The sequence below is a fragment of the Ceratotherium simum genome, chromosome 16 (assembly GCF_057802395.1).
Source record: "Ceratotherium simum simum isolate JZ-2026a chromosome 16, ASM5780239v1, whole genome shotgun sequence".
In the NCBI taxonomy this organism is placed as follows: domain Eukaryota; kingdom Metazoa; phylum Chordata; class Mammalia; order Perissodactyla; family Rhinocerotidae; genus Ceratotherium; species Ceratotherium simum.
In genome coordinates this window covers 55,201,332-55,223,853 of record NC_141915.1, presented here as the reverse complement: position 1 = coordinate 55,223,853, position 22,522 = coordinate 55,201,332, and the positions used below count along the sequence as shown (strand labels likewise).

The 22,522-nt window shown below is 56.4% G+C and overlaps 1 protein-coding gene across 11 annotated transcripts; it reads right to left on the bottom strand.

The window, feature by feature from the left end:
* Positions 1 to 342: 342 nt before the first annotated feature.
* GPRC5C (G protein-coupled receptor class C group 5 member C) lies at positions 343 to 22,226 on the bottom strand. Of its 11 annotated transcripts, none has more exons than XR_015554758.1 (5): positions 22,205 to 22,226; positions 8,665 to 9,747; positions 6,198 to 6,292; positions 3,134 to 4,093; positions 343 to 2,334 (listed from the first exon to the last, which is right to left on the bottom strand). XR_015554758.1 is itself a non-coding variant. In XM_087441512.1 (5 exons), exons 2-5 carry the CDS (start codon positions 9,713 to 9,715, stop codon positions 2,302 to 2,304), a joined length of 1,362 nt encoding a protein of 453 aa, XP_087297638.1. In that variant the 5' UTR covers positions 9,716 to 9,747; positions 22,205 to 22,226; the 3' UTR covers positions 343 to 2,301. The 11 variants fall into 11 exon arrangements, 7 of the variants coding, with proteins under 7 accessions (XP_087297638.1, XP_087297637.1, XP_014644705.1 ...); XR_015554759.1 differs by lacking the exon at positions 22,205 to 22,226 and adding an exon at positions 15,543 to 15,766; XR_015554756.1 differs by lacking the exon at positions 22,205 to 22,226 and adding an exon at positions 15,152 to 15,342 and having other exon boundaries at positions 6,165 to 6,292.
* Positions 22,227 to 22,522: the final 296 nt, after the last annotated feature.

Here is a 22,522-nt window from a genome sequence, read left to right as displayed (position 1 = left end):
CCCAGGGGTATTCATCATCCCCTGGCCCCAGTACGCCTTCCCACGAGCCCAGCATTCCACCCACCGGTGCCCCCCAGCACGCCAAGCAGCAGCAGGACTATGACAAGGGTGTCTCCCTCTCCCAGCCCATCCCTACCACATCCCCAGGCCTTGGGTTTGAGGAGGGTGCTGGTCTTGGGCTTTGCTGGTTTGAGAGGCCTGGTTTCCCCTCTTAGAATAAATCCCCAACCAAGAAAAAGGTTTGTTGGAATTCAACAGCCCTTGTTGGTCTAGAAGGCAGGGAGTTGGAGTCACAAATATGTATTATTAATCCCAGAAAAATGCTTAACGAACACACAGGGATTCAGTGGTAGTAATCCCTCACAAAGAGAGAATAAGGTTGTTTAATTCTGAGCACTTATGAAGTCCCAACTACTCTGCTTTGAGCTACACGGTTTGACAGAAATGGGTGTGGAATTTACCAAGGTGTTGGCCTGATGTTACCTGCAACAGGTTCTGGCCTGTTCTGGTTTCTTCCATTCCAGGTCTTTCTGCGAGGACACCTTCTTTGTCTTCTCCGCTTGGCCAAGGACCGGAGTAAGCAGGGCCACAGGGCATTCCTGAACCCGGGCAGGCCTGCCTCTTTTAGAAGCCCGTCCCTCCCCGAGCTTCACCGGCAGACCCCAGGGGACTCAGTTGATAAACAAACCCACATTCACTGCAGGCTGCTCCCTGAGGCTGCCTGGCACTGCCAGGACGCACGTGAGACTATCGCCTTGAAAAGCAAGATAGTGCCTTTATTCACTGAGAGGGATCTTGGGGCCACTGACCCAGATCAAGAGAAGTCTGAGGTGCACAAAGCTCCCCTCTTCCCTGCCATCAGAGGGAAGTAATACTCCTCCATTCATGGAACTGAGCGAGCCAGTCCAATGGATTGGTGAATGGTGGTGGTCATGGGCAGTCACATTCGAGTGTACAATCCTACTTCATCTGCAGGGCCTATTCACCCAATTTAGCTCTGGAAAAATACTCCAGTGACAAAGGCACAGACCGCTGGGGCAGGAGGGAAGCACTAGAGAGCTGTGGGTCTGACTACAGGATGACACAGAGTGACAGAGCCCAACCCACTGCCGTGGCTCTCATCCTTGCCCTCAGCTCGGCACCAGAGGTGATGCTGAGCTGAGGGCAGAGCTCCTGGGCACAACTAGGGAGGGTCCCCTTGGACCAGTCAGCTCTGTCTGGTGTCCGAGGGCAGGACAAAGCCAGGGAGACGAAGCTGTAGAATTTCCATTCGTCTGGAGCTGTGCACATCTCTATCCTTGGTGCCAGCATCATGCAGGTCCTGAGGATGCCCCCTACTTCCCTGGGTGGCGATCAGGACCCTCTGGAGCATGCCCCGGGTGAGGAGAGCAGTGCCAGCACATCAAGGTGCCCAAGGTGAGGTAGAAACCTATACATCTGCCTATCAGGAAATGGCACAATCTTTGGTCCTGGATGCCACACATCTAAGGGGCCTCCCCAAGTCCCACAAGTCTCCGTCCTGGGAGAGGCCTAGACTCCAATCCATCTGGTCCAGGACTCTCAACTGGTCCTTGAGAATACATCCCAAACCCCCACCATGTGTCTTGATGGGACCCAGTTCATTGAAGGTGGGGAAGGTGTGGGGTCATAGTACAAAGGGGCACGAAAGTGAAGCACCAAAGGGGCTCAGATCCAGGATCACAGGCCATGAAGAGAAGCAGTCTCTGTCCAGGCCTCAAGAGAGCTCTGCCCCAGCTCAGTGGCCTCCCATGGTCCAGGTGGTGGCAGGAGGCCTTGGTGAGAAGGGCAAGGGCCAACTTCTGCCATGCCTTGGCTCCAAAGACTCATGGAGGAGATTCTCCCAGGTGCAGAGCAGGACAAGCTGATGCTGGATACCCTGGAAGGCCTATGGTGTGACGACAGGGGCCCCTGAGGACGGCCATCTGGAGAACCACAGCATAAGGACACAGGGACTGTGATTTGGGGAGAGGGTTCAAGAGGGGGATGGAGGCAGGCTGGGGGGTCTGCAGACAGCTCCTTGTGGCCTCAGTCACTTGAGGACCAGAAGAGGCTGGGCTGGGTAGCGAGGGGTTGGCCAGCGAGGGGTTGGCCATGAAGCCCCAGCCGCACGCCTCAGGGTTTCACAGGGCCTCCCTCTTGGTCCACTGCTCCAGTTCCGTGGCCTCTGGTCCCTCCTAGCTCCAATGACAAGGGCAGGAAAGGTGCTGCGTGGGCCCTGCTCAGCCTGGACACAGAAGAATGAGGACATCAGGGCGACGTGCCGTCCAGGGAAGAGGGCGTCTACCATCTCATGTTATTTTGTGGGGACTGAGCCTAAAGTAACCAGAAAGAACAAGAGTCAAAGGGGACCCTACCGCTTGGGGCCCAAGCACTGGTTTTTACTAAAAAAAGGGTTTTGATTCCCCAGGGGGGCTGGTGCAAACTGACATAGAAGGAAAAGTTTGGGAGAAGTTTGATTTTTTTCTTCCGGCAACCTTTCTCTCCCTTCCAACAGAAACATTTTTTTTCCTACTACCGGTGTCAGAAAATAGTTTCTGGCTGGTTGGGGAGAAACATTCCCAAGCCTGGGAGGGGCGGAAAGCCTGAGCCACTGTCCAAGGGTCAGGATACTGCTGCTCGTCCAAGCCCAGGCCACTGCAAGTCACAGTCTTGAGAAAACCTGGCTCGTCCTGGTGTGGCCCCTTCGAGGCTGTGTAGCCTCTCTGGTCAGTTTGCTTAGTTGTAAGAGGGGGCAGGAGGGCTATAGAACTAAGTTACGCCCAAGGCCCCGTCTAATCCTAAAATGGTAGGGTTCTGGAATTCTGACTCTGGAAAGGGGAGAGAATACTGGTCCTGCCCACCTTTTGGGGCAGCCACGAGGATTAAAATGAGCTGATGTGGACAGGCTCTATTTACTCCATAGGACGAGCAAATGGGCATTTTAATTCCTGGCCAGGAGTGAAACCAAGCAGAACTTTTCCACCTTTGTAAACAAGTCCCGGTCCTCAGATCCCTTCTCTCTTCCACATATGCACAGCGTGATCTAATAGCACAGCCGTCTCGTCCCCTGAAGGATCTTAACCACCGTGCCCGCTGAGAGGGGCTGAAGTTCACCGATCTCCCTTATACACACCCACTCCACAGAACTGCCTGCTGGTGGGCCTGCCTTCCCTGCTCCGTCTCCACATATGGCCAGTAGAGGGGGGTCCCAGAGGAAAGCTGCCTGGTTTCAGACGAGCCCAAATGCTGGACTAAACCCTAGACAGGAGCCGGGCCCAGAAGTTCATTCCGATCACGACACGGACACAGGCTCAGCTGAAGAATCTTTCCCTGGGTAGAGGCATCAGCTACTCGATTGATGGAAGGAAAACTCAGCAGCAGCTTTCAACGTGAGCTGGATATGGAGGGCAGAGGAGAAAGGAACCACCCACAGGCCACGGTGGAGGAGCCGTTCATCGGAAACCGAGAACCCGGGTCAGAAACGACATCCCAGAGGAAGGGTTAATAAAGCAGAAATGTGTTTATTAGGCACCCATGTTCCTCACAGAGGAGCAAGACCCAGGACAGACGCGCCTGCAAAATCGCTCGAGGTTGCAGGAATCTCTCCAAAGACTCCAGAGAATGTAGGCACTGACCGGCCGCCACCCCAAGAACACTATTTGGCTGGAGCATGACCGCCAGAGGTGACCCTGGCATGAAGTTGGGGTTGGCTCCTGGATTCCACAAACACTGAGGAGGGGGTGGGGGACACCCAGGACATCCACCCAAACATTGGCAGACAGGGAGGCATCATGGCGGAGGCACAAGCTGCCCCAAGCCAGCGAGGGGGCAGGGGGGAGAGCACGGGGCTCCTGGGGAGTCTCTCGCCAGGTCCTGAGGGCCCTCCCCAAGTTGCCAGCCTCCTGGCGCTGACTCAGTCCCACACGTAGGGGTTTCTAAAGACCTGAGAGTTCTTGCCATCTTTCTGCGGAGTGGCGGCCTGGTGGCTCTGGGCCGTATACATGTCTTCAGCCCGCAGGGTCGAGTTGGCACTGCCCATCACCTGGCTGTTGGCGGTGGCCCGCGGGAGGATGACATCGTAAGCTCCTTCGGACTGGAAGGAAGAACAGGCGGTCTCACAGCCAGGTTCCGCCAGGGCAGATGCACAAACACTCTGCTTCCTGCAGGGCTGTGCCTGCCAGCTCCCCCCTTCCCTGTCCCCCAAGCTGGGCCCCAGTGGAGGCCTGGGATGGATGACTCCACCTCTGGAAACGGAGGGGCTGACCTCTGACCTCGAGCCCCTTATCTCATCCGGCAGAGGGCCAGGCCTCTATGTATGGGGACGAGGCCCCTGGTCACCTCCGATGGTCCTGGGGCTTCACAGAGAGGCTGGCCCTTTTCAGAAGGATCCTCTTCTCAAGCCCCCTCCTGCTCCCAATTCCTTAGGGAAACCTTGGGGCCCAGTGGAGGATAAACCACACTGAGCTGGTCTCACCTGTCTGGGGCTCCCAGGCTCCCTTCCTCCAAGACTCTGATCGGAGTCCCAGGGCCACTACAGCACCAATTGCATCACAGCTGCTGGTGTGCCTGGCTGAGGACACCCTTCTGTCAGGCCCTGGGTGTACGCACACCTTCCTTATCTCGGAGTCTGGGCTGGCCAGTTTGATTTGGAGACTTAAAACCCAAATGGGTTCTAAGAGTTTGAGAGTTTAAGTTTTGGAGGCTTAAACCCTGAATTCTCTGCCTGGAACCTGGTTAGAGCTGCAGTGATCTTGTTCCTCGTGGGTGAGAGACGCAGGTTGCGGGATGCAAAGGGTCTTGAGGCACCAGCTCCCACCCTGGAGGAAAGGCGAACTCCTGGCCCCACCTGCCTTATCCCCAGGGACAGAGCTGCCACCAAACCCTGCAGTTCAAGGGCCCCAGGCCACCTCCGGTCAATTCAGATCCGGGTGGTGCCCCCTCCCCCTGTAGCTCCTGGAACATCTAGATGGTGGTTCTCAAACCTGGGTGTGCATCAGAATCACCTTGACTGTTAGTTAAGCCACACCCACACCTAGCCGAGCCACACCCAGTGACAGGCTGGTAAATGCTGAACTTAAGGTGGAGAGGGAGGGAGACGCGATCTGGAGTGTGTGCAGATTTCCCTGGGTGGTTACTCCCATCGTGGCAGATTCCAAGTTATCAAGGTGACATCACTGAAGAGATGCTAATAACGGGCTCCCATCACACCAAGGACCCCACCTGATTTGCATTTCTAGCAAGTTCCAGGTGACGGTAATGCTGGGAGTCTGGGGACCACCTTTTGAGAACCACTGTATTAGATAAACCATCCATTAGTTAGCAGGACTCAATGGACACAGGTGAGTGAGGGGTAGCAAGACTCTGCTCATGGCCTTCAGAGACTCCTGCCCATCCCAGCCTCTGGCCATGGCCTGCTCTCCATGGCCTGGCCACAGGTTCAGGCTTAGGGAGAGGGAAGGGGCTAGAGTTGGACATTTAAGATGCATTTGCTTCACCCTGCCCCCCAGGCTCACAGCAGGGAGGGGGATGGGAACACCACCCTGCTGACCTCCCTCCTTCCTGTTCCCAGCTTCCTGCCAAGGAGGGTCACTGACCCCTCCCCGCAGAGGCTGCCAGCTGGGGAGGAGGAACATACATGGAGTGAGTGAATCTAACCCACCATCTTCCTGTTCCCACCCCCCATCCCCTTGGCTAATGGTTTCCAGAACCCAGGGGAGGTATAAGGTCGAGAGCTGCTGCCTGCTGGTGGGGGAGAGGAGCCGAGGCCCTCTTGGGGCAGCTGTGATTGGGGAGTAAATGCCTACCCAGCCCTGCCATTTGGTCCTCTGTCCTTTGGGGGACCCCAAGAATGACGCCTACCTGGCTGAGGCCCTCCTGTCCCTCCCTAAGCTTCTTAGGTAAAGCCTGGCAGCTCCCACCAGCTCAACGAGAGCCCGCTCTGCATTCTCCACCCCATGGGGCCCCATCAGTGTGTGATGCCCCAAAGACACGGGGCAGGTCCCACTGCAGCACAGCTGAAGGCAGTGGATACATCCACGCCAGGAAAGGGGTATTAGGAGCAGGGCTCTGGGCTGACTGAGGCTGACGTACCAGGTGGAGATGCCTGCCTTCGCCCTACCCCCTCTAGCCCACCCTGCACCAGCCACATGGCCCTCTCCACTCACCCACTGAGGCTGGGCTCCGTGGCCTACACTCACCGGGCCTTTGTGCATCAGGGCCATCTCGGTGGGCTGGTACACACTGGTCAGCAGCTGCCCATTGTACCCGCTGTACGGTGACACCGGTCTCTTAGCTGCAAGAAAACGCGGGAGCGGTGTGAGGCCTGGGATCTCAGCTCCCTCTCCCCTGCTTAAGCAAGGCTTCCCTGGAGACAGGGACAGGGACAGGGAGAGGGAGAGGGGGCTAGGCCGGCCCTGGGGTAACATCTAACCCAGGGAGGGAGCCAGGCCAGGGGCAGCCAGCTTGGGAGCGAGGACGTAGGTGTGAGGGCCCCTCTGGAGCCCAGCACCCCTTCGTTCAGATACACAGAGAGCACAACCCTGCTTGCCTTCCCCTCAGGCTTTCCTGCAGTTCGGGGACCGCCCCCCCCAGCCCCAGCTCAGAAAAATGCCCCCGTCAGCAACCTTCACATCCCCATCCGCTCTCTGGGGCCAGAGGCCAAGAGGGGCACATGGGCCTTCGGCCACCTTCCAAGATGGCCAGCCTCCAGCGCTGGCCTCTACCGCTGTGGGCCCACTGCCAGGCGCTGGAGTCCATGTAGTGGAGACCCCACAGCCCAAGACTCCTCTCGTCTTCAGGGGGCAGAGCTGGGTGCTGATTCCGCAGGACGCGCCCAGCCAGAGCCCCGCCAGGGGGCCGAACGCACATCCTGAGCTGTGGCCCCTTGGCAACTGTCCAGAACTATTTTCCGCTCCAGGAATACTTTCTCCTGCCTTCGGGCATGTAGGTTTCCCGATCTGTTCCACCCTGCTGGACGCTTCCAGGGAGTTTGAGGAAAGCTGCTGACTAACCCCTGGGGCCTGCGAGCCAGATGGGCCGTGAGGTCAGGCCCTGCGGATGTCTGTCTGCTGCAGGCTGATGGCCCCACAGCTCTGAGGGACCACGACTATATAGGGCTTCCTAAGTGCTGCACTCACTCGATTGATTTTTCCATTTAGAAAAAAAATAAAAAGAAAAAAATCCTCAGAGCCCCAGAAGTGTTTGCCTCGAGAGGACAAAGGCCGAGGACTGTGTGGCCCTGACCAACAGGCCTGGGGTCAGGGCAGAGGTGGGGGCGGCCGAAGCTCCTCCCAACACTTATCCACAAGCCCTCTCTCCCGTGGCTTCGTCAATGCCCCGGGGTCCCACGAAAACTCAACTGGCCCTACTGTGCGCGTGCCTAGGGCCCCCGCCCCGGGGGGGACCACTCAGATCAAAGATCGAGGGCCCGGCAGGACAGGGTCCCTCCTTTCCCCAAAGCAGAGATCACGGGGGTCTCAGTTTGTAGAGAAGAGGCAGGGAGTTCTCTGATTCTGAAACTTCCTCTGCCTCTGCCTCTGGCCTCCGACAGAGGCCCCAGAGCCGGGGCTTAATAATCAGGCAGTTAAGTCTTAAGCCCCCAGATATCTTGATCAGCAGTCTGGGGTCAGGGTCAGGGCAGTGAGATTGAGCTTCCGGCTTCCCCGGTCATGTCACTTGAAGGGGCTGTCGCCAGCAGGCTGCGAAAGCAAGCGAGATGCACGCGACAGGATACATCAGGAAAGCAGAGAGTAGGTGCTAAATAAATGCAAGGGGTCCCCACATTTCACAAACGCCAGAGAAATACTCCTTTCTTCGGGAGCTGGGAGCTTGTCTGGCCAAGTCTCCCGGAGAAAGGCCACCCATCCCCTACTCCTCGCCTCCCAAGCTGCTCCCCAGAGTGGGGCTGGGCTAAGGCTGCAAAGCTTCAACCCCTTCCTGCCTCTCCCACCTCCAGGCGCCCTCAGCTCCACCCACCAAGGCTCTGCGGCTGGCTGGAACCTCCAGCGCTGGCTCCTAAGAAAGAGCCGGGGCAGGAGCTTGGGGATAAGCCAGCTGGACCGTGGGTGCTCCTTAGATCGGTATGTGGCACGAGCGCTTTTATTAAAAAGAACAAAATTTTAACTGAAAAGACTTTTAAAGGAAACTAAGACAACTATGGCTATGTACATAATAGAAAAGCAAGTTCTGGAATGATAATAATACCAGTAAAATAATAGTAATACAGACGGCTAACAGCTGATACTTCCAGAGTACTTCCAAGTGCCAGGCACATGTACGAATTTAATCCTCACAAGAATCCTATGAAGCAGGATCCATTATTAGCCCCATTTTACAAATGAGGAAACTGAGGCACATGGAGGGAAAATACCAATCAACAGTGATCGGTCCCGAGGATGGAACAGGAAGGAATGGGGTAGATGTGGGGAGATGGTGGGAGAAATTTTGTTTTATCCGTAATGTTTGAAATTTTACAGTGAAAGTAGGTTCATAAATTACATGAGTATAGGAAAAATATCTTTTTAAAAACAGAATTTAGGAACTTTAGGGCAGAAAGCTATAGGTAATCTTGAGTACATTCCATTTTGCTTGAGACCAGTCCCCTGTCCTGCAGTAAATGACATGGAATAAAAGAAGGGGACGTGGGGAGGGTGTCCTGCGACCTACCTGAGGCTGGCTCGTCCATGGAAAACGCCTTGTTCTCCACGAACATGCTCTGGCCCTTCTGCTCCTTCAGGATGGTCTCGTAGCCCACACCCCGCGTGGGGTACATGTCCCCCTGGTAGCTTTGCTCCGGGCTGGGCTTGGTCACCTGGGAGATCTCAGGGATTACGTAGAAGAGGACAAAGGCCCAGGCATTGGCAGCGAGGGCAATGGCCAGGGTGGGGTCATCCCAGGTGGGGCTGTTGTGCTGCTTGTTGCCGTAGGTATACATGACAATCCACACTACCCAGATGGCGATGGAGGTGGCCGTGGTGAGCAGCACAAAGACCCCGTGCTTACGCCAGCGCTTGAAGCGGCCACACAGGGCAGGCCAGGCCCCCAGGAAGGCGCCCAGCAGCAGCAGCATGACATAGATGAGCGCCATGACAAAGTCCATGTTGGCGATGGCACAGGAGGAGGCCACGGCCCAGCCAGCACTGCCGTTGCCCAGGTTGCCCGCCTCGCCACCTCCCCGGACCAGCGTAATGATCAGCCACTCCATGTTGATGATGACCTCCACAAGGGTCAGCAGCAGAGCCATGGTGAAGATCACCCAGCCCCGGGGCCCATGGTTCTTCCGGGCCAGGAGGTTGAGGGCAAAGACGTGGGCCACGAGGCAGGAGAAACAGATGGCGAATAGGACCCCAAAGAGGAACTGCCGAGACGCACAGGTGGAGAAGTCGGGCTTCACCACGCAGGCAAAGACGAGGCAGAAGAGACCCAGGGTCCCCAGCAGGAAGAACACCTGGGTCCCCAGAAGGCTCCGCTTCTTGGTATCCTGCACAAAGGGGAGGCTGGCCACGAGGATGATGGTGAGGACAAAAGTGGTGACAATGCCCGCACCAGCCACTGCCTCCAAGATGATGCCCCAAGCCCCGGAGCGGTCACACAGGTTGTAGTAGAGGGGGTTGAGGTCCGGGCTGCAGCCAGGTGGGGCGTGGTTCTGGGCCTGGGCCCCTGGGAATAGGAAGAGGGGCAGCCCCAGGCACGTCAGCAAGGCTTTGTGGATGGCCATCCCGGCTCCCAGGCCAGGCTCCAGCTGGATCCCTAGAGACACAGGAAGAAAAGACAAAATCAGTCCTCCAAGGCCAGACTCTGCCACATGAAGTGCTGCTTCCCCTATCCTGAATCAGGGCAGACGGGACTGACCCTCTGGGCTTCAGAATCCTTCTTAACACAGAACTCCTGTAAGTCATTATTAATTGACTAGAGAGGCAAATGAGATGAAGCCCATTTGTCATCCCTGTTCCAGGTCATGGAAAAGGAAACTGTCACTGAATTTTCAGGTCCCTCCCCGCCACCAACCACAATTGGGTCCAAATATTCCCTGAGCTCTCGAAGCTAGGGGGCAGCGGGGTAAGAGGGTCTGTGAGCAAGTCAAAACTAAGCATGCCACCCATTCGCTGCCACAGTTCAAAAGGCCAGATACTGTGCCCCTCAACCCTGTCCCAGTGACGCCCGAGCCCATGGGGAATCAGCCATGCTTTCATTCATTCCTTCAACAAGAGTTTAACAAACACCTGCGACAGGCAGACCCTGCCGCCAGAAACAACGAAGGGACAGTTCAAAGGTTGTATCTGTCAACACTTTCCTGATTCCTCCCACCGCCTCCCTTTTGTGCCTTCATTTCCCCACTTTTAGTGCCAACCCTCCTCTTCAGAATCCAAGGTGCTTTGTCTAGCTCAGTTGCTGGAGTCAGGAATAAAATAAACGGATTTCCCAGCTAGGGAGTTAACAACTTAATGCAAAAAGTCTCCAATGAGGCATTAACGTTTTAAAAGCAAGAACCGGGGCGGCACGGTGGCATAGTGGTTAAGTTCGCATGCTCCACGGGTTCGGATCACAGGCGCGGACATACGCGCCACTTATCAAGCCATGCTGTGGTGGAGTCTCACATACAAAATAGAGGCAGATGGGCACGGAGGTTAGCCCAGGGCCAATCTTCCTCAGCAAAAAGGGGAGGATCAGCAACAGATGTTAGCTCAGGGCTAATCTTCCTCACCAAGAAATAATAATAATAGTAAATAAATAAATAAATAAATAAATAAATAAATAAATAAAAGCAAGAACCAGGCAAGGGCAAGGCAAAACCCAAAGGAATTAATCGCTAAAAGAGGCCTTGAAGGCATCGTAGCTCGTAGCTCGGAGGTGGGGGTGGGGGTGGAGGGTGCAGGAGAGAGATCTTTATTCACACCAGGAAGGTACTCATTACTCCAGGTCCTCATCTGACCAGTCCCGACCAGTCCCGACCAGTCCTGACCAGTCCCAACAGCAACTCTACCTGTGCTGTAGGCCACTACCAGAAACCACACCCCTCTTCTCCACACCAACTGGATTTCCCCCGGGGAAGTGGAGGTAAAGAATTCGGCAGGTCAAGAGAAATTAAGGACCAAATCAGTGAGTTTTCCAATCAAAGACTAAATTACTTGGAAAACAGAAAATTTAAATGCTCTAAAAAGCAAGTTACAAATTCCAAAATTCTATGAAATGGGAGTACTCTCCATTTAAATTATCCCTTAGGTTCAAGTGACTGGTTGTAACCCCGCCTCATCCTCCCTCACCTCTTGGGCCCAGGAACTCTCTGGAAAGAGCAACCAAGCTTTCCTGGGCTGAAAGTGACCACTAGTGGCCGGCAGGGGAATGGCATGATCCGACTCCACCCTCCCCACCACCTTTCTTCCTCCTTTTTAGGGGGACATTTGCACAGTTTACCCCCTTATGTTTTCACCATTCCCAGTAACAATTTCTTTTTTTTTTTTTAAGATTTTTATTTATTTATTTATTTTTTCCCCCAAAGCCCCAGTAGATAGTTGTATGTTATAGCTGCACATCCTTCTAGTTGTTGTACGTGGGACACGGCCTCAGCACGGCCGGAGAAGCGATGCGTCGGTGCGCACCCGGGATCCGAACCCGGGCCACCAGCAGTGGAGTGCATGCACTTATCCGCTAAGCCACGGGGCCGGCCCCCCAGTAACTTAATTTCTAACAGGCAGACAAAATTCCGAAATCTCAGTCAATAGAAACTGTCTCTCCATAATTGATAAGCAGAAGGGCCCAGCTACCGAATCAGGAGAAATGAAATTCATAAATCAAGTGAAATTGACAATTTCAAGAAATGAAGGGGCAGGCCCGGTGGCGCAAGGGGTGAAGTTCGTGCACTCCGCTGCGGCGGCCTGGGGTTTGCGGGTTCGGATCCTGGGCGCTCACCGACGCACAGCTTGTCAAGCCATGCTGTGGCGGCATCCCATATAAAGTGGAGGAAGATGGGCATGGATGTTAGCCCAGGGTCAGTCTTCCTCAGCAAGAAGAGGATTGGCAGATGTTAGCTCAGGGCTGATCTTCCTCACACACACACAAAAAAAGATGGCATAAATAAAAGCCCTGAGATGAGGTCAAGGTCAGAGCAAGAGAAAAAAAATCAAGTTCACCGAGTATGAACTGAGTTAGCAAAGGGAGGTTGCGACTGGCCGGCGACAGATTAGAAATGCTACAGGGAAGGAGTTTGGGGCATTTTTCTAAAGGCAACGGGGAGGCACTGAAGGCTGTTTTTAGCATGATGGGGGCATAACCAGGTTGTGCTTTAAGATTTGAGTCTGGCAAAAAGCATTGGCAATTGATTTGTTGAGAACACATTCATCCTGGTTTAAAGATAGAGGCCAAAGGTAAGGCATAATGGCCAGATCCAAGAAATCCTTTCCAAAATAAAATCTCAGGCCTGGTTGAAGGTGAAGGGAAAAGATGCTACAAGTTCAAATTTGATAACGGCCATATCATTTCAAAACACCAAGCCAGGTCCCATTTAGCCCTGCAACCCCTCTGTCACTCATTCTGGATCCATCTTGCTCTTAGAAATACATGCCTATACCTTGCCAGAATCCAGCGCCTCACAGGCACTTGGGCCAGGTCCACAGAAGCTTCACAGCTCTCACCCCAATTTCCTCCTAACTTTGCTATTGGTCCTGGACCTCACCCTTCAAGTCTTGCCTCTGTCTGCCCCACCAACATGAGAACTTCCAAGGAAGGAAACAGGAACCCGTACCTGCCCCTCCTCCCCATCCAGGTACCATCCTGCCCAGCGGCCCTGAAACTTACCAGCCCCAGACGAAACAAACCTTTCCCACCCTGAAGTGCCTCATTACTTCCATTCCGCGGAAAATGGAAGGGCTAGTGGGGAGACAGGAATACACCAACTCAAGTGGGGAAATTGGGCCAGGTGGGGCTGGCTCTCGACCACAGCTTAGAACAGCGACCCCTGGAGGCCAGCAAGATACTTAAAGCGAAGGAAGCTCATAAGAGCTCAGCTCCGGTCCCTCCATCTCGAGGAGTGCAGATTCAGCCAGTCCCCTCATGCTACCGTTTAAGGGGGTGGCAAAGGGGAAAGGACTTTCATGCAATGGACCCAGCTCTATCTGGAGACTCTCCCTCCTGCGGGTCCCTGGAGACTTTACTTCCAGGCTGAGTCTCCTGAGATCGTTAGAATCGTGTGTGTGCGTGTTTCCCTGACCAGGCTGTAAGGTCTGAGGGTAGTGAACAAGACTTGTTTGTGTTAGTGTCCCTGCAGCATCTAGCACCATGCTCGAACACAGTAGGCGTTCGAAAATGATTTGCTGAATGGACTGGATGTCCATTCCACCCCAATCCCACTCCTGCCTCCTTCATTTTGGAGTAATGTCTTCTGCTTTAAGGTTCTCAGTGGGACCAAGGAGGGGAGAGGGAGGGGGACCTCCTCCTGCCCCATGAGTTTCCCCCACACCACGGCTGCAGTCCAGCCCAGCCTCAGATTATTTTCTAGACAAAGGGGCCCTTTTGCCTCACCTCCCTGGAATCAGTAATACAAATATTTTTAATCACCTCTGAAATCGGCCTTTCCCCAGGCTCAGCCACTCAGCCCCCAGCTCTGGTCTGAGTCAGCCCAATCCAGTTCCAGAATCCCCTTCCTCCCTCTCTCCCTCTCCAGGGGGAGCAGAGAGGCCTCAGCAGTGCAGTGGGCTGGGAGGCCCAGCCAGCCACAACTAGCTCCACCCAGCAAGGATGAGGCAGCCAGGCCCCCTCACCTTTCCGGAGCAACCCCCTTCCTCACCCCCCACCATCCACACAAGCGGCTGAGAACCCCAAGGCACAGGACACCATCCTGAAGAGAAAGCACCAAGGGCTTCACATCGCCGCCCGGGTCTGTCTCCCAAGCTCAAGAGTAAGATGTAGCCCCACAGCCAGTGGTTACCTTCACGGGTGCCACGACCCTTGCAAGCCCCCTCTCGGAGGCACCCAAGCTCACCCAGGGATAACACAGAGCATCTGCCACCACTCTGCAGCCAATCAGGAGAGATGGATGGACCCACTGACAGCCTTCCCACCTCCTCCCCTTCTCCCATCCATCTCCTCCTTTCTCTCCATCCCTGGCTGAGTCCTGTCATCTTACTCCTCTGTCCAGGGGGCTCTGGTGTATAAATCAACCAATAAGAAGAGGGACCCGAGATGCCTGTGCCTGTAAAGAGCTACCTCTCTTTGAGGTACCCAGGTTGGGGGTCTCCTGGAACCCCAGCCTAGAACCCCACACTGAGTGTGGGTACTTGGGCCAAAATTCCCTGAGCATTCCGAAACTTGGAAGTCCTCAATCTAAGGGTCTGCTCTGGAATGCCACTCCGGAATGCGCCCCACCCCCCAACAGCACTCCCTCGCCCAGCCACTAACGAGGCACATAGGAGGAACCTTCAGGAGCACAAAACCCTATTTCAACATATTCTGGTTCCCCTGCTTCGGGATCAAGATCGTGAAATTTTTTAATGATTGGGTTTTCTTGGGTGTAAAACTGAGGGTGTGGGACGCAGGGGCGCTACCCAACCTCTATGGCTGCAAAGGGCCCTGGAAAAACCATGCGGTGGCGCGGGGGGAGGGGGGAGGTGGTGGTCTAGAAGCCAAGCTTGCAGAAGTAGAGGTTCTTTGATGGTCTGAAATTCCAAACTTCCCGCAGGAGGGCTCTGAGTCCTCTCCTCCGCACTCCTCTCCCCACTCCTAGGGTCTACATCAGCGTTCGCCTGGCGTCGGAACAGAAAGAGCCCGGGAGCCAGCCTCTCTCCTCCATCTCCGCTGGCCACAGAAACCTGCCCTCCTCACGCCCCCGCATTAGAGAGGAGGCCGGCCCACTAGTCACTGTTGACCGTGGACTCGCGCAGAGAGGCAGTGGGAGTGGAGGGGGCACCCCTTGGGGACCCCGATTGTGGAGTTCTTCCCCCGACCCCCACTCCGGGCCGCAGTGCCGGGCTTTCCCTACCCCCAGTCCCCAGGCTGCTCTGGTTTGGAAACTTTCTGCCACCGAGCGGAGTTGGCGAGGCGAACCTCCCCCCTACGGTTCTCCACCCCCCGGCCTCTGTCCTCACCCACCACCCGCCAGCCCGACCCGACTCTTCCGGGCGGGCGAGGGGAGGGCGGAGCGGAAGGCAGCAACCCTTACCTGGGACGCGCCGCCGGCCCGGCTCCGGCTCGGCGTTTGGGGCCAACTCCAGCCCCTGGCGGGGCGCGGGCGGGGTGAGAGGGACTGGGCGCAGGGCGCGGGGCGCGGGGCCAGGCCCAGCCCTGGCCTGGGGTGGCGGGTCCGGGCGGGGGCTCAGGGCGCAGGGCCTGCCTCTCCCTGGGACCCTGGCTAAGCTGGCCGCGCTCGGTCGCTCGCTCTCGCGCTGGCCTCCCGGTGCTCGGCTCCTTTCTCTCGGCGAGGGTGGGCCGGCGCCTGCCTCACCGTGACATCACCTCCATTCAGGCGCTTATCGGGCGCCCGCAGCGCTCCAGGTACGTGCAGTCCGTTTACACAGTAACAAAGCCCGCCCGGCGCTCCCCCTCCGACTCACCTCCAGGCTCCGGCGAGTCGCTCTTTCCGGCCGGGGAGGGAGATCGGAGTTTCTGGCGAAGCTGGCGTGTGGGTTGTTGCTGTTTACTGCCACGCCCCCGCACGCGGGCGCGCGCACACTCACGCGCACTCACTTTCTGGACCTGGCTTTCTCTCCGGAAAGCGGTTTGGGGTGCACCGCAGCACACCTCGCTGGCGGGCTCTCCCTCCCCGCATGTCCCAGCGCGCGCTCACAGACACGCGCGGGGACCACCTTGGTGCGTCTCTCCGAGGCAGACACCTAGCCTTTGTCACCTTCGTCCTGGCTCTCCTGTGAGACACACGCCAGGCACAGTTGGCTGCTCGGGGCTGGAGCGAGGCGCACACTCAGTCACGCCTTCTGCGCCCCCTCCCCTCCCCGAGCTTGCACACGTGGACACACCACACACTGAGTGTCCACCTCTTGCATCCGCGGCCCTTCCCGGGCATACGGGTCTCCAAGTGTGCGTGGGAACGCCACCGGGCGCGCCCCTAACACCGTGGGCCGAGCCCAGAACCACTCAGGACCGCGGGCAAACTTCGCCCCGGCCCGACTACCCCGCGCCCGGGTTTCCTGCTACGGCTCCAGACACGGTCCAACTCAACGCGCGCTCCCCTCCCCGCGTCCCGGTTCCCTGTTCCGACTTGTCCTAATTAGCCTTCACAGTTCTGTTCCCCGGGGTACAATGGGTTTAACCCGGCCCCCGCTGTCTCTGCGCTCCGGGACGCGTCAGCCCTGACTGCGAGTCCTGCTGCTCCCGCCGCCCCGGCTCTTTTCCACGAGTTCGGGGGCCCCTCCCCGCCCCTCTCCGCGCCCCACCCCACTGCCTGCCCAGGGGTGGATCAGCGGGCTGCCACACTTTCCTCTCCCGCCCCAGGAATCAGCAGAGAGGGAAGCGCAGAAAGGGGGAAGCGAATCCAGGCTGGGGCCTCCCGGGCCCAGTAAACAAGAGATTTTATGGCCGCCTTCCCCCGGGGCTACGGGCTCTGCAGGAGGTGGGCTGTGCAGTCCCGGGGCGCCCAGCGGGGCCTAGTTAGCAAGCGCAGGAGGCCCGGAGGGGCCCCGCGCACTGAGAAGGGAGAGGTTGTTGGGCCTGGCTGGAGCCCAGGGGACGCGGGGGGAGGGCAGGGCTCCGGGTCTCCGGGGTGCTGGTTCCCGTGACGCGGAGTTGCCTGAGGGATCGCCAGCAGCGCGCGGTCGGAGCCAGCCGGTGGCGGGGCGGGCGGTGGGGCGTGTTTGCTCAGCCCGGAGCGCCTGGCATGGGGGGGAGGGGAGGCAGCTGGTCACGGGCTAGGGGGTAGCAAGGGGATTGCGGGGGCAGGGAAAGGGGAGAGGTACCTCCCGGGCTGTTTGTTTGCGCGCCTCAATCTATGACAACCAGGAGTCAAACTCTATGAATCACCCGGTGCTGCCGGAGCGATAAACCTCAGGCCGGCTCCTCCCCTCGCACACCGGCTTTTCGGACTCCAAGAGGGAGTGTTTGCTTAGCCGCCGGAGCTGGCGGTGGGGCCCTGGTTTTCTAGAACCCTGTATCCCTTCCTGCGCCTTGCCCTCGCTGGCTGGTCCGGGAAATGTGGCGAAGACTAAATTGTTTCAGTTCTTTTAGATATTAAGAGGAAGAGCGCATTTCTGCTGCAAAGCTGTGCTCTACTCTTGGTCTCCCTCCCCCCGCAACTCTACCCCCACCCCTCTTCCCCAGGCCCCGGTGTGAGGGTGTGCAGGGCCTTGGAAGGTCCAGGCAGTTGGGTGCCCACCCTGGAACGGCAAGCAGCGGGTCAGACCTTACTGACTTACTGAGACCAGTAAGTCACACTGACTGCGGTTTTCATTAACGAGGCAACTAATGCTGAAGTCAGTTTACGGGGAGGGGTCGCTCATTAGCGTCCGTGAAAAGCCAATTCAAGAGCCAGGGAAAGGTAGGTGTAGAGGAAATAGTCTCGGAGCCTGGGAAAAATGTGACCTCACGCAGACGCCTAGGATGAATTGTGGATCCACGAGACCGGCTCAATTCGCTTTCAAGCTCCGGGAACCATACAGAGACCTCTCCCAAGAGGCAACTCTCCCCACCCTCACGCCCGGCCCAGGCCGGGGGAAGTAGGTGCGTGGCCACGCCCTGAGAGTCGTTTAGAAAGAGGCCTGGACACCGCAGGGGCTGAGCCCCGGCCTCCGCCAGCCCTGAGCGGTAGATAGCAGAGGAAATGTAGGGCAGTTTTTCTGCAGACTGTTCACCCTATCTCACGCTGGAACACAATCTGCCTTCAAAACAAAGCAAGACCTTGGGGCGGATGACCTGGGCCTCTGGGTCCCCAGAATCCCTGGTAACATCCCTTTAGTGTCCTGAGACCTGTGCCTGGTCAGGGGACGGGAAGGCTGGAGGTGGAGATCGTGAGAGCCCCTCCCCCACTCTGGAGAGTCAGGTGGAGCTGGGGGCTATTGGACACAGCCAGGTGCAATGGCTAGAAGGGACGTTCTGTGGGAGGTGTTGTTGCTTTCCAAGACTTCAACTTCAGGGTCATCTGCGCCCCCAAATGCCCTTCACCCAATTTAATAATCCGCAGGCATATAAGCCTATGAATTCCTATTTTCACCAAAAAATACTTTGAGAAGTGGTCCCATGTGGGTACTGCTCACCCACTCTGCAGAGAGATCCTGGAGTAATGGACTGTGGAGGAGTCTGTCTCCCTCCCTCCCCTACTATGGTGCTGGAGTTCCTGTTGGCCATTCAAACTACCTTTGTTCATTGGAACACTTCCTTCTTTGTACTTCAAGAGTCTAAGGTACTGACCAGGCCCAGAGGTCGAGAGCAGCTCTGCCACCCACCAGCAGTATGACCTGGGCAAGTCGCTTCATCTCTCTGAGCCCCACTTTCCTATACTGTAAAAAGTTCATGACAACACCACCCCACATCTTGCTGTCACATCTGGATGGAGCTGTGTCTAAAATGTTCCTCACACAAGCCTGGCACTTAGAGATGCTCAGTGGTCAGCCTCTCCTTTCCTGGTCCACCCCCTCTGAACCTTACTCCTGTGAGTTAAAGACACCTAACAGTCTTTCACCCAAACTCTTGTAGAAGCTGCTTCTCTGACATTCTTCCAGTTCTGTTTTACCATTATCTGAACAGCCTTGCAATGCCATGCTCTGGGCCCTCGCCTGTGCTATTCCTTGTACCTCCAACATCCTGTCCTTCCCACCTTCCTTTCTCTGTCTGACCCAAATTTTTAAAAATCTGCCCTGCCTCAAGGCCCAGCTCCAATAGCCCTCCTCTGCGAAGCTTTCCTCACCTTCCCCAGAAAGAACGTTGTGAGCTGCCCTGTTGAGCCAGGGCCTGTTATGCATTTGTTTGTTTATCATTTATCCTAGTGTATCTTAATTAGCCTTCTGAAATGTTGTCTCCCAATGAGACTGTGCCCTTCTCAAGAGCAGGGGCCTGTCTCACTCATCTTGTTGTCCCCGGCATCTGGCACAGAACCTGGCACGTGGTAGATCCCTTGTTCTGTGGTCCGAACAATAGCAGCAGGAGGTGAGATCCTCCCTGGAGGGTAACCCCCTGCTGACCTTCCCCCTCACACCAAGGGCCTTGAAATGCCCGGCCCACTGGTGCCAGGCCCTCCTGGGAAGCAGGCAAGCCCCAATGCCTGCTGGAGAAGCCCACCTCCGCCAGGGCCAGCAACGCCCTGTGTTCAGAGTCCAGGGTAGGGGGCCTTGGCAACCCGGCTTGGGGCACTGGAGGAGGCTACCCCGGAGGGCCGGAGGTCAGTTTTGCTCCCTAGAAGGACTTCCCTTTTGCCTGCTGGAGTCCTGGATTGCAGTTTCAGCTTGCAGAATCTCTTTTGGGAGCCATTTCCTCCTCGGGAGAGTGGGAGGCCTGCTGCACCTTCCTAGGAGTTTGAGTGCCTGGCCTCAGTGGAGTGAGAACAGTCCCTTGCTGAGCTGAGGGTGGGGCCCTTGGCTCCCTGACAAGTAGGTGCCTGGAATCTTGTGCCCCACACCCGCTGGTAAACAGATTTTGCATTTGACCTCTTCTTGCTCCCGGGCCTTAACTGGTTACTGCCCGGGCTGCAGTGTCTGGCTGTCTCCTTTTCTCTTAGGCTCATAGGACTGCCTACTCGGAGCAGCAGGTACCGCCTGGTTTTCTGAAAGGACCCAGGTAACAAGGTGGCCCCTTAAGAAACAGGAAGCCAGGGGCCGGGGAGCAGGCGAGTTAAACGCTCCTTCACCACAACCAGCTGCCCATGGATGATCCCTTTGGAAAGGTACCTGGAAGGGGGCCTTGGGCAGAGCCAGCTGGAATGTCACCTGATGCTGAGCCCATCCACAGTGGCCACAAAATCTGCTTCTCCCTATCCTCACTCCTGTCCATGGCTCAGTGACCACTAATCAACGCCCTGTGGAAGGAGGGAACTGGATTTTCTGAGCTGCCCAGGTCTGGACAGCTTCCATCAACAGACTGAGTGACCCTAGGAACCAGAGTCAAAGCTGAGGGTCTAGGGATTCAGGCCACTCAACCTACCCACCGCTTCCAAAAACAAAACAGAAATGTGTACAGAGGCAGCGTTTAGTTCACCCTGCCTTCAGGAAGAGTCTCACCCCCGGTCTGAGAACATTCCAGGGGTGGGCGAACCCTCTACCTCCCCACAGTGGTTACACGACCCCAAACTGATGACCCCTACCTACAGGCTCCCCACCACACCTCCAGTCACTCTGCAGACCCCCATCCATTGTGCGACATTCCCTGACCTCACCCTGGCACTCCTTGCTCATAACACCTTCACTGGCTCCTGCCGCCTTTATGTGGAACACCAGGCTCCCTCACCCAGCTTTCAAGGGCTCTGCAGCCTGTACTCGACCTGGGCTCCAGCCTCCTCTCTCTCCTCTTCCCCACAGCAGATGGCCACTCCAGCCTGAGAGGTCAGCTCGAGTCCGGCCACTGGGCTTGCCTTCCTGTGGCTTCACTCACGTTGTCCCCCACTCTCAATCCAGGACGCCCCCTCTGGGCCTCTCTGAATCAATCCCCCTTTAAAGCCCTCTGCTGCTCCCAGAAGCTTTTGCTGGCGACCCCACCCCATGGGCCTCCTCCTCCCTCTGCTCTCCTGGAGCTCCTGTCCAGCACTGCTTTGTAGTGTTAATGATATCTATGCCTAGATATCTTGCCTCCCTAATTCTGAGATAGGCTCAATGGGCAATGGACTCTAGATTTCAAGCCTATCCTTGCCTGCAGCCCCTAGGATAGTGCTTTATACATAGAATAAAAATGGGTAGTCCAGGGCCAATCTTCCTCGGCAAAAAAAGAGGAGGATTGGCATTGGATGTTAGCTCAGGGCTGATCATCTTCACACACAAAAAAATGGGCAGTAAATATCAGTGGAATGATTGGATTGATTGGCCAAGAACTGAGAGGGGCTATCAGCCTTCTCTGAGGGGAAAGGGAAGGCCCAGGGTCCAGGGTTGGCCTTGCTGCTGTCATGAACGCGGCACTCAGACCCCTGGCTCCGTTTGGCGCCCGAAATCCCGGGCCAAGAAGTTCAGAGAAACACTGGCTAGTCTGAGAATGCGATGCCCATAATGGCTTTCCTCTGCACTGTACGATTTTCAAAGTGTCTTTTATGTATATTTGATCTTTACAACCCTCTGAGTTCAATAAGGCAGATATTATTATCTCCATTTTATAGATTTAAAAAGTGAGGTTCATAAGGGACTAGCCATGGATTCAAACCTGTTTTGTTTTGTTTTGTTTTTGCTGAAGAAGCTTGGCTCTGAGCTAGCATCTGTGCCCATCCTCCTCTATTTTCGTACGTGGGACGCCTGCCACAGCATGGTTTAATAAGCAGGGTGTAGGTCTGCGCCAGGGATCCGAACCTGCGAACTCCAGGCCTCCAAAGCAGAGTGCGCGAACTTAACCACTATGCCACCGGGCCGCCCCCCCGAACCTGTTTATTTTAACTCCACTGGAGTTGCATTTCACTGTGCTACATCCCAAAGCACTTTTGTCATCTCTTGTATCGCTCTTATGTTTTCTGCCTCATTAATGTTTATTTATGTACGTGTCTTATGTGCCCAACCACGGTATAAGCTCTTTGAGGGAAAGATGGGTGCATCTTTGTATTCCCTTGGTACCTTGGTCACAATAGGGCCTCAATAAATATTGGTGAGGGAATAAAGAGATGAAGGATCTGCACAGGCCTGCACAAGAGAAGGACATTGGCTACAGCGTAGACCTGGTGTCAAGCCAGCAGCCTCCCGTCTCAGCTCCCTTCCCTTCTCCCGACAATCCCTTCACCTTCAGAAGCCAGGCTCAAGACAGCGCTGCGCTGGGCAGTTGCCTGGCCTGTGGCAGGGCTGTGTGTCTCCCTCTCTGCCCCTTTTTCCTTCTCCAACCCTGTTCTCCTGGTGGCCGCTCGCCGCCTATGGTCACGTCCTCTGTGCACACACTGCAGCCTGCCCTGCCTTCAGGGCCACTCAGCCGTTCACGAGCCTCACCAGCCACCAACCTGGTTCACGCAACAGCATTCAAAAGACCCAGTCGTTGCTCCCGCCCCCTCGCCTGGGATTTGGGGGTGCCCCTGACTCTCGAACTCAGCCAGGACCCCGAGGTGGTAGGGGGAGAGCGAGGGTGCCGGGGGAGAGGCAGACATGCTCGCACTCACCAGAGATGGCGCCTCCGGCAGGGCAGGGCCAGCCAGCTGGCTTCTGGGTGGCGTCCAGTCCCAGCTGTTCCGGGCACTGCCTGGGGCTTGACTCCGACTCCCTCGCCGGAAGCCCAGCTGCGGTGAAGCCGGAGGCTGCCGGGAACCTGGCCGCGCTATTCTGGGAGTGTGATGGAGCTCCGGGATGCCTGACAGCAGCTGAAATTCCAGCCCCTTCGGTTTCCACGCTGTTCTCCTCCTCCCCTCTGATGATAAGGCAGAGTTCAACCTTTACGCAAAGTTCAGAACCACTGATGGCGCATTGAGGGTCTTAATAGC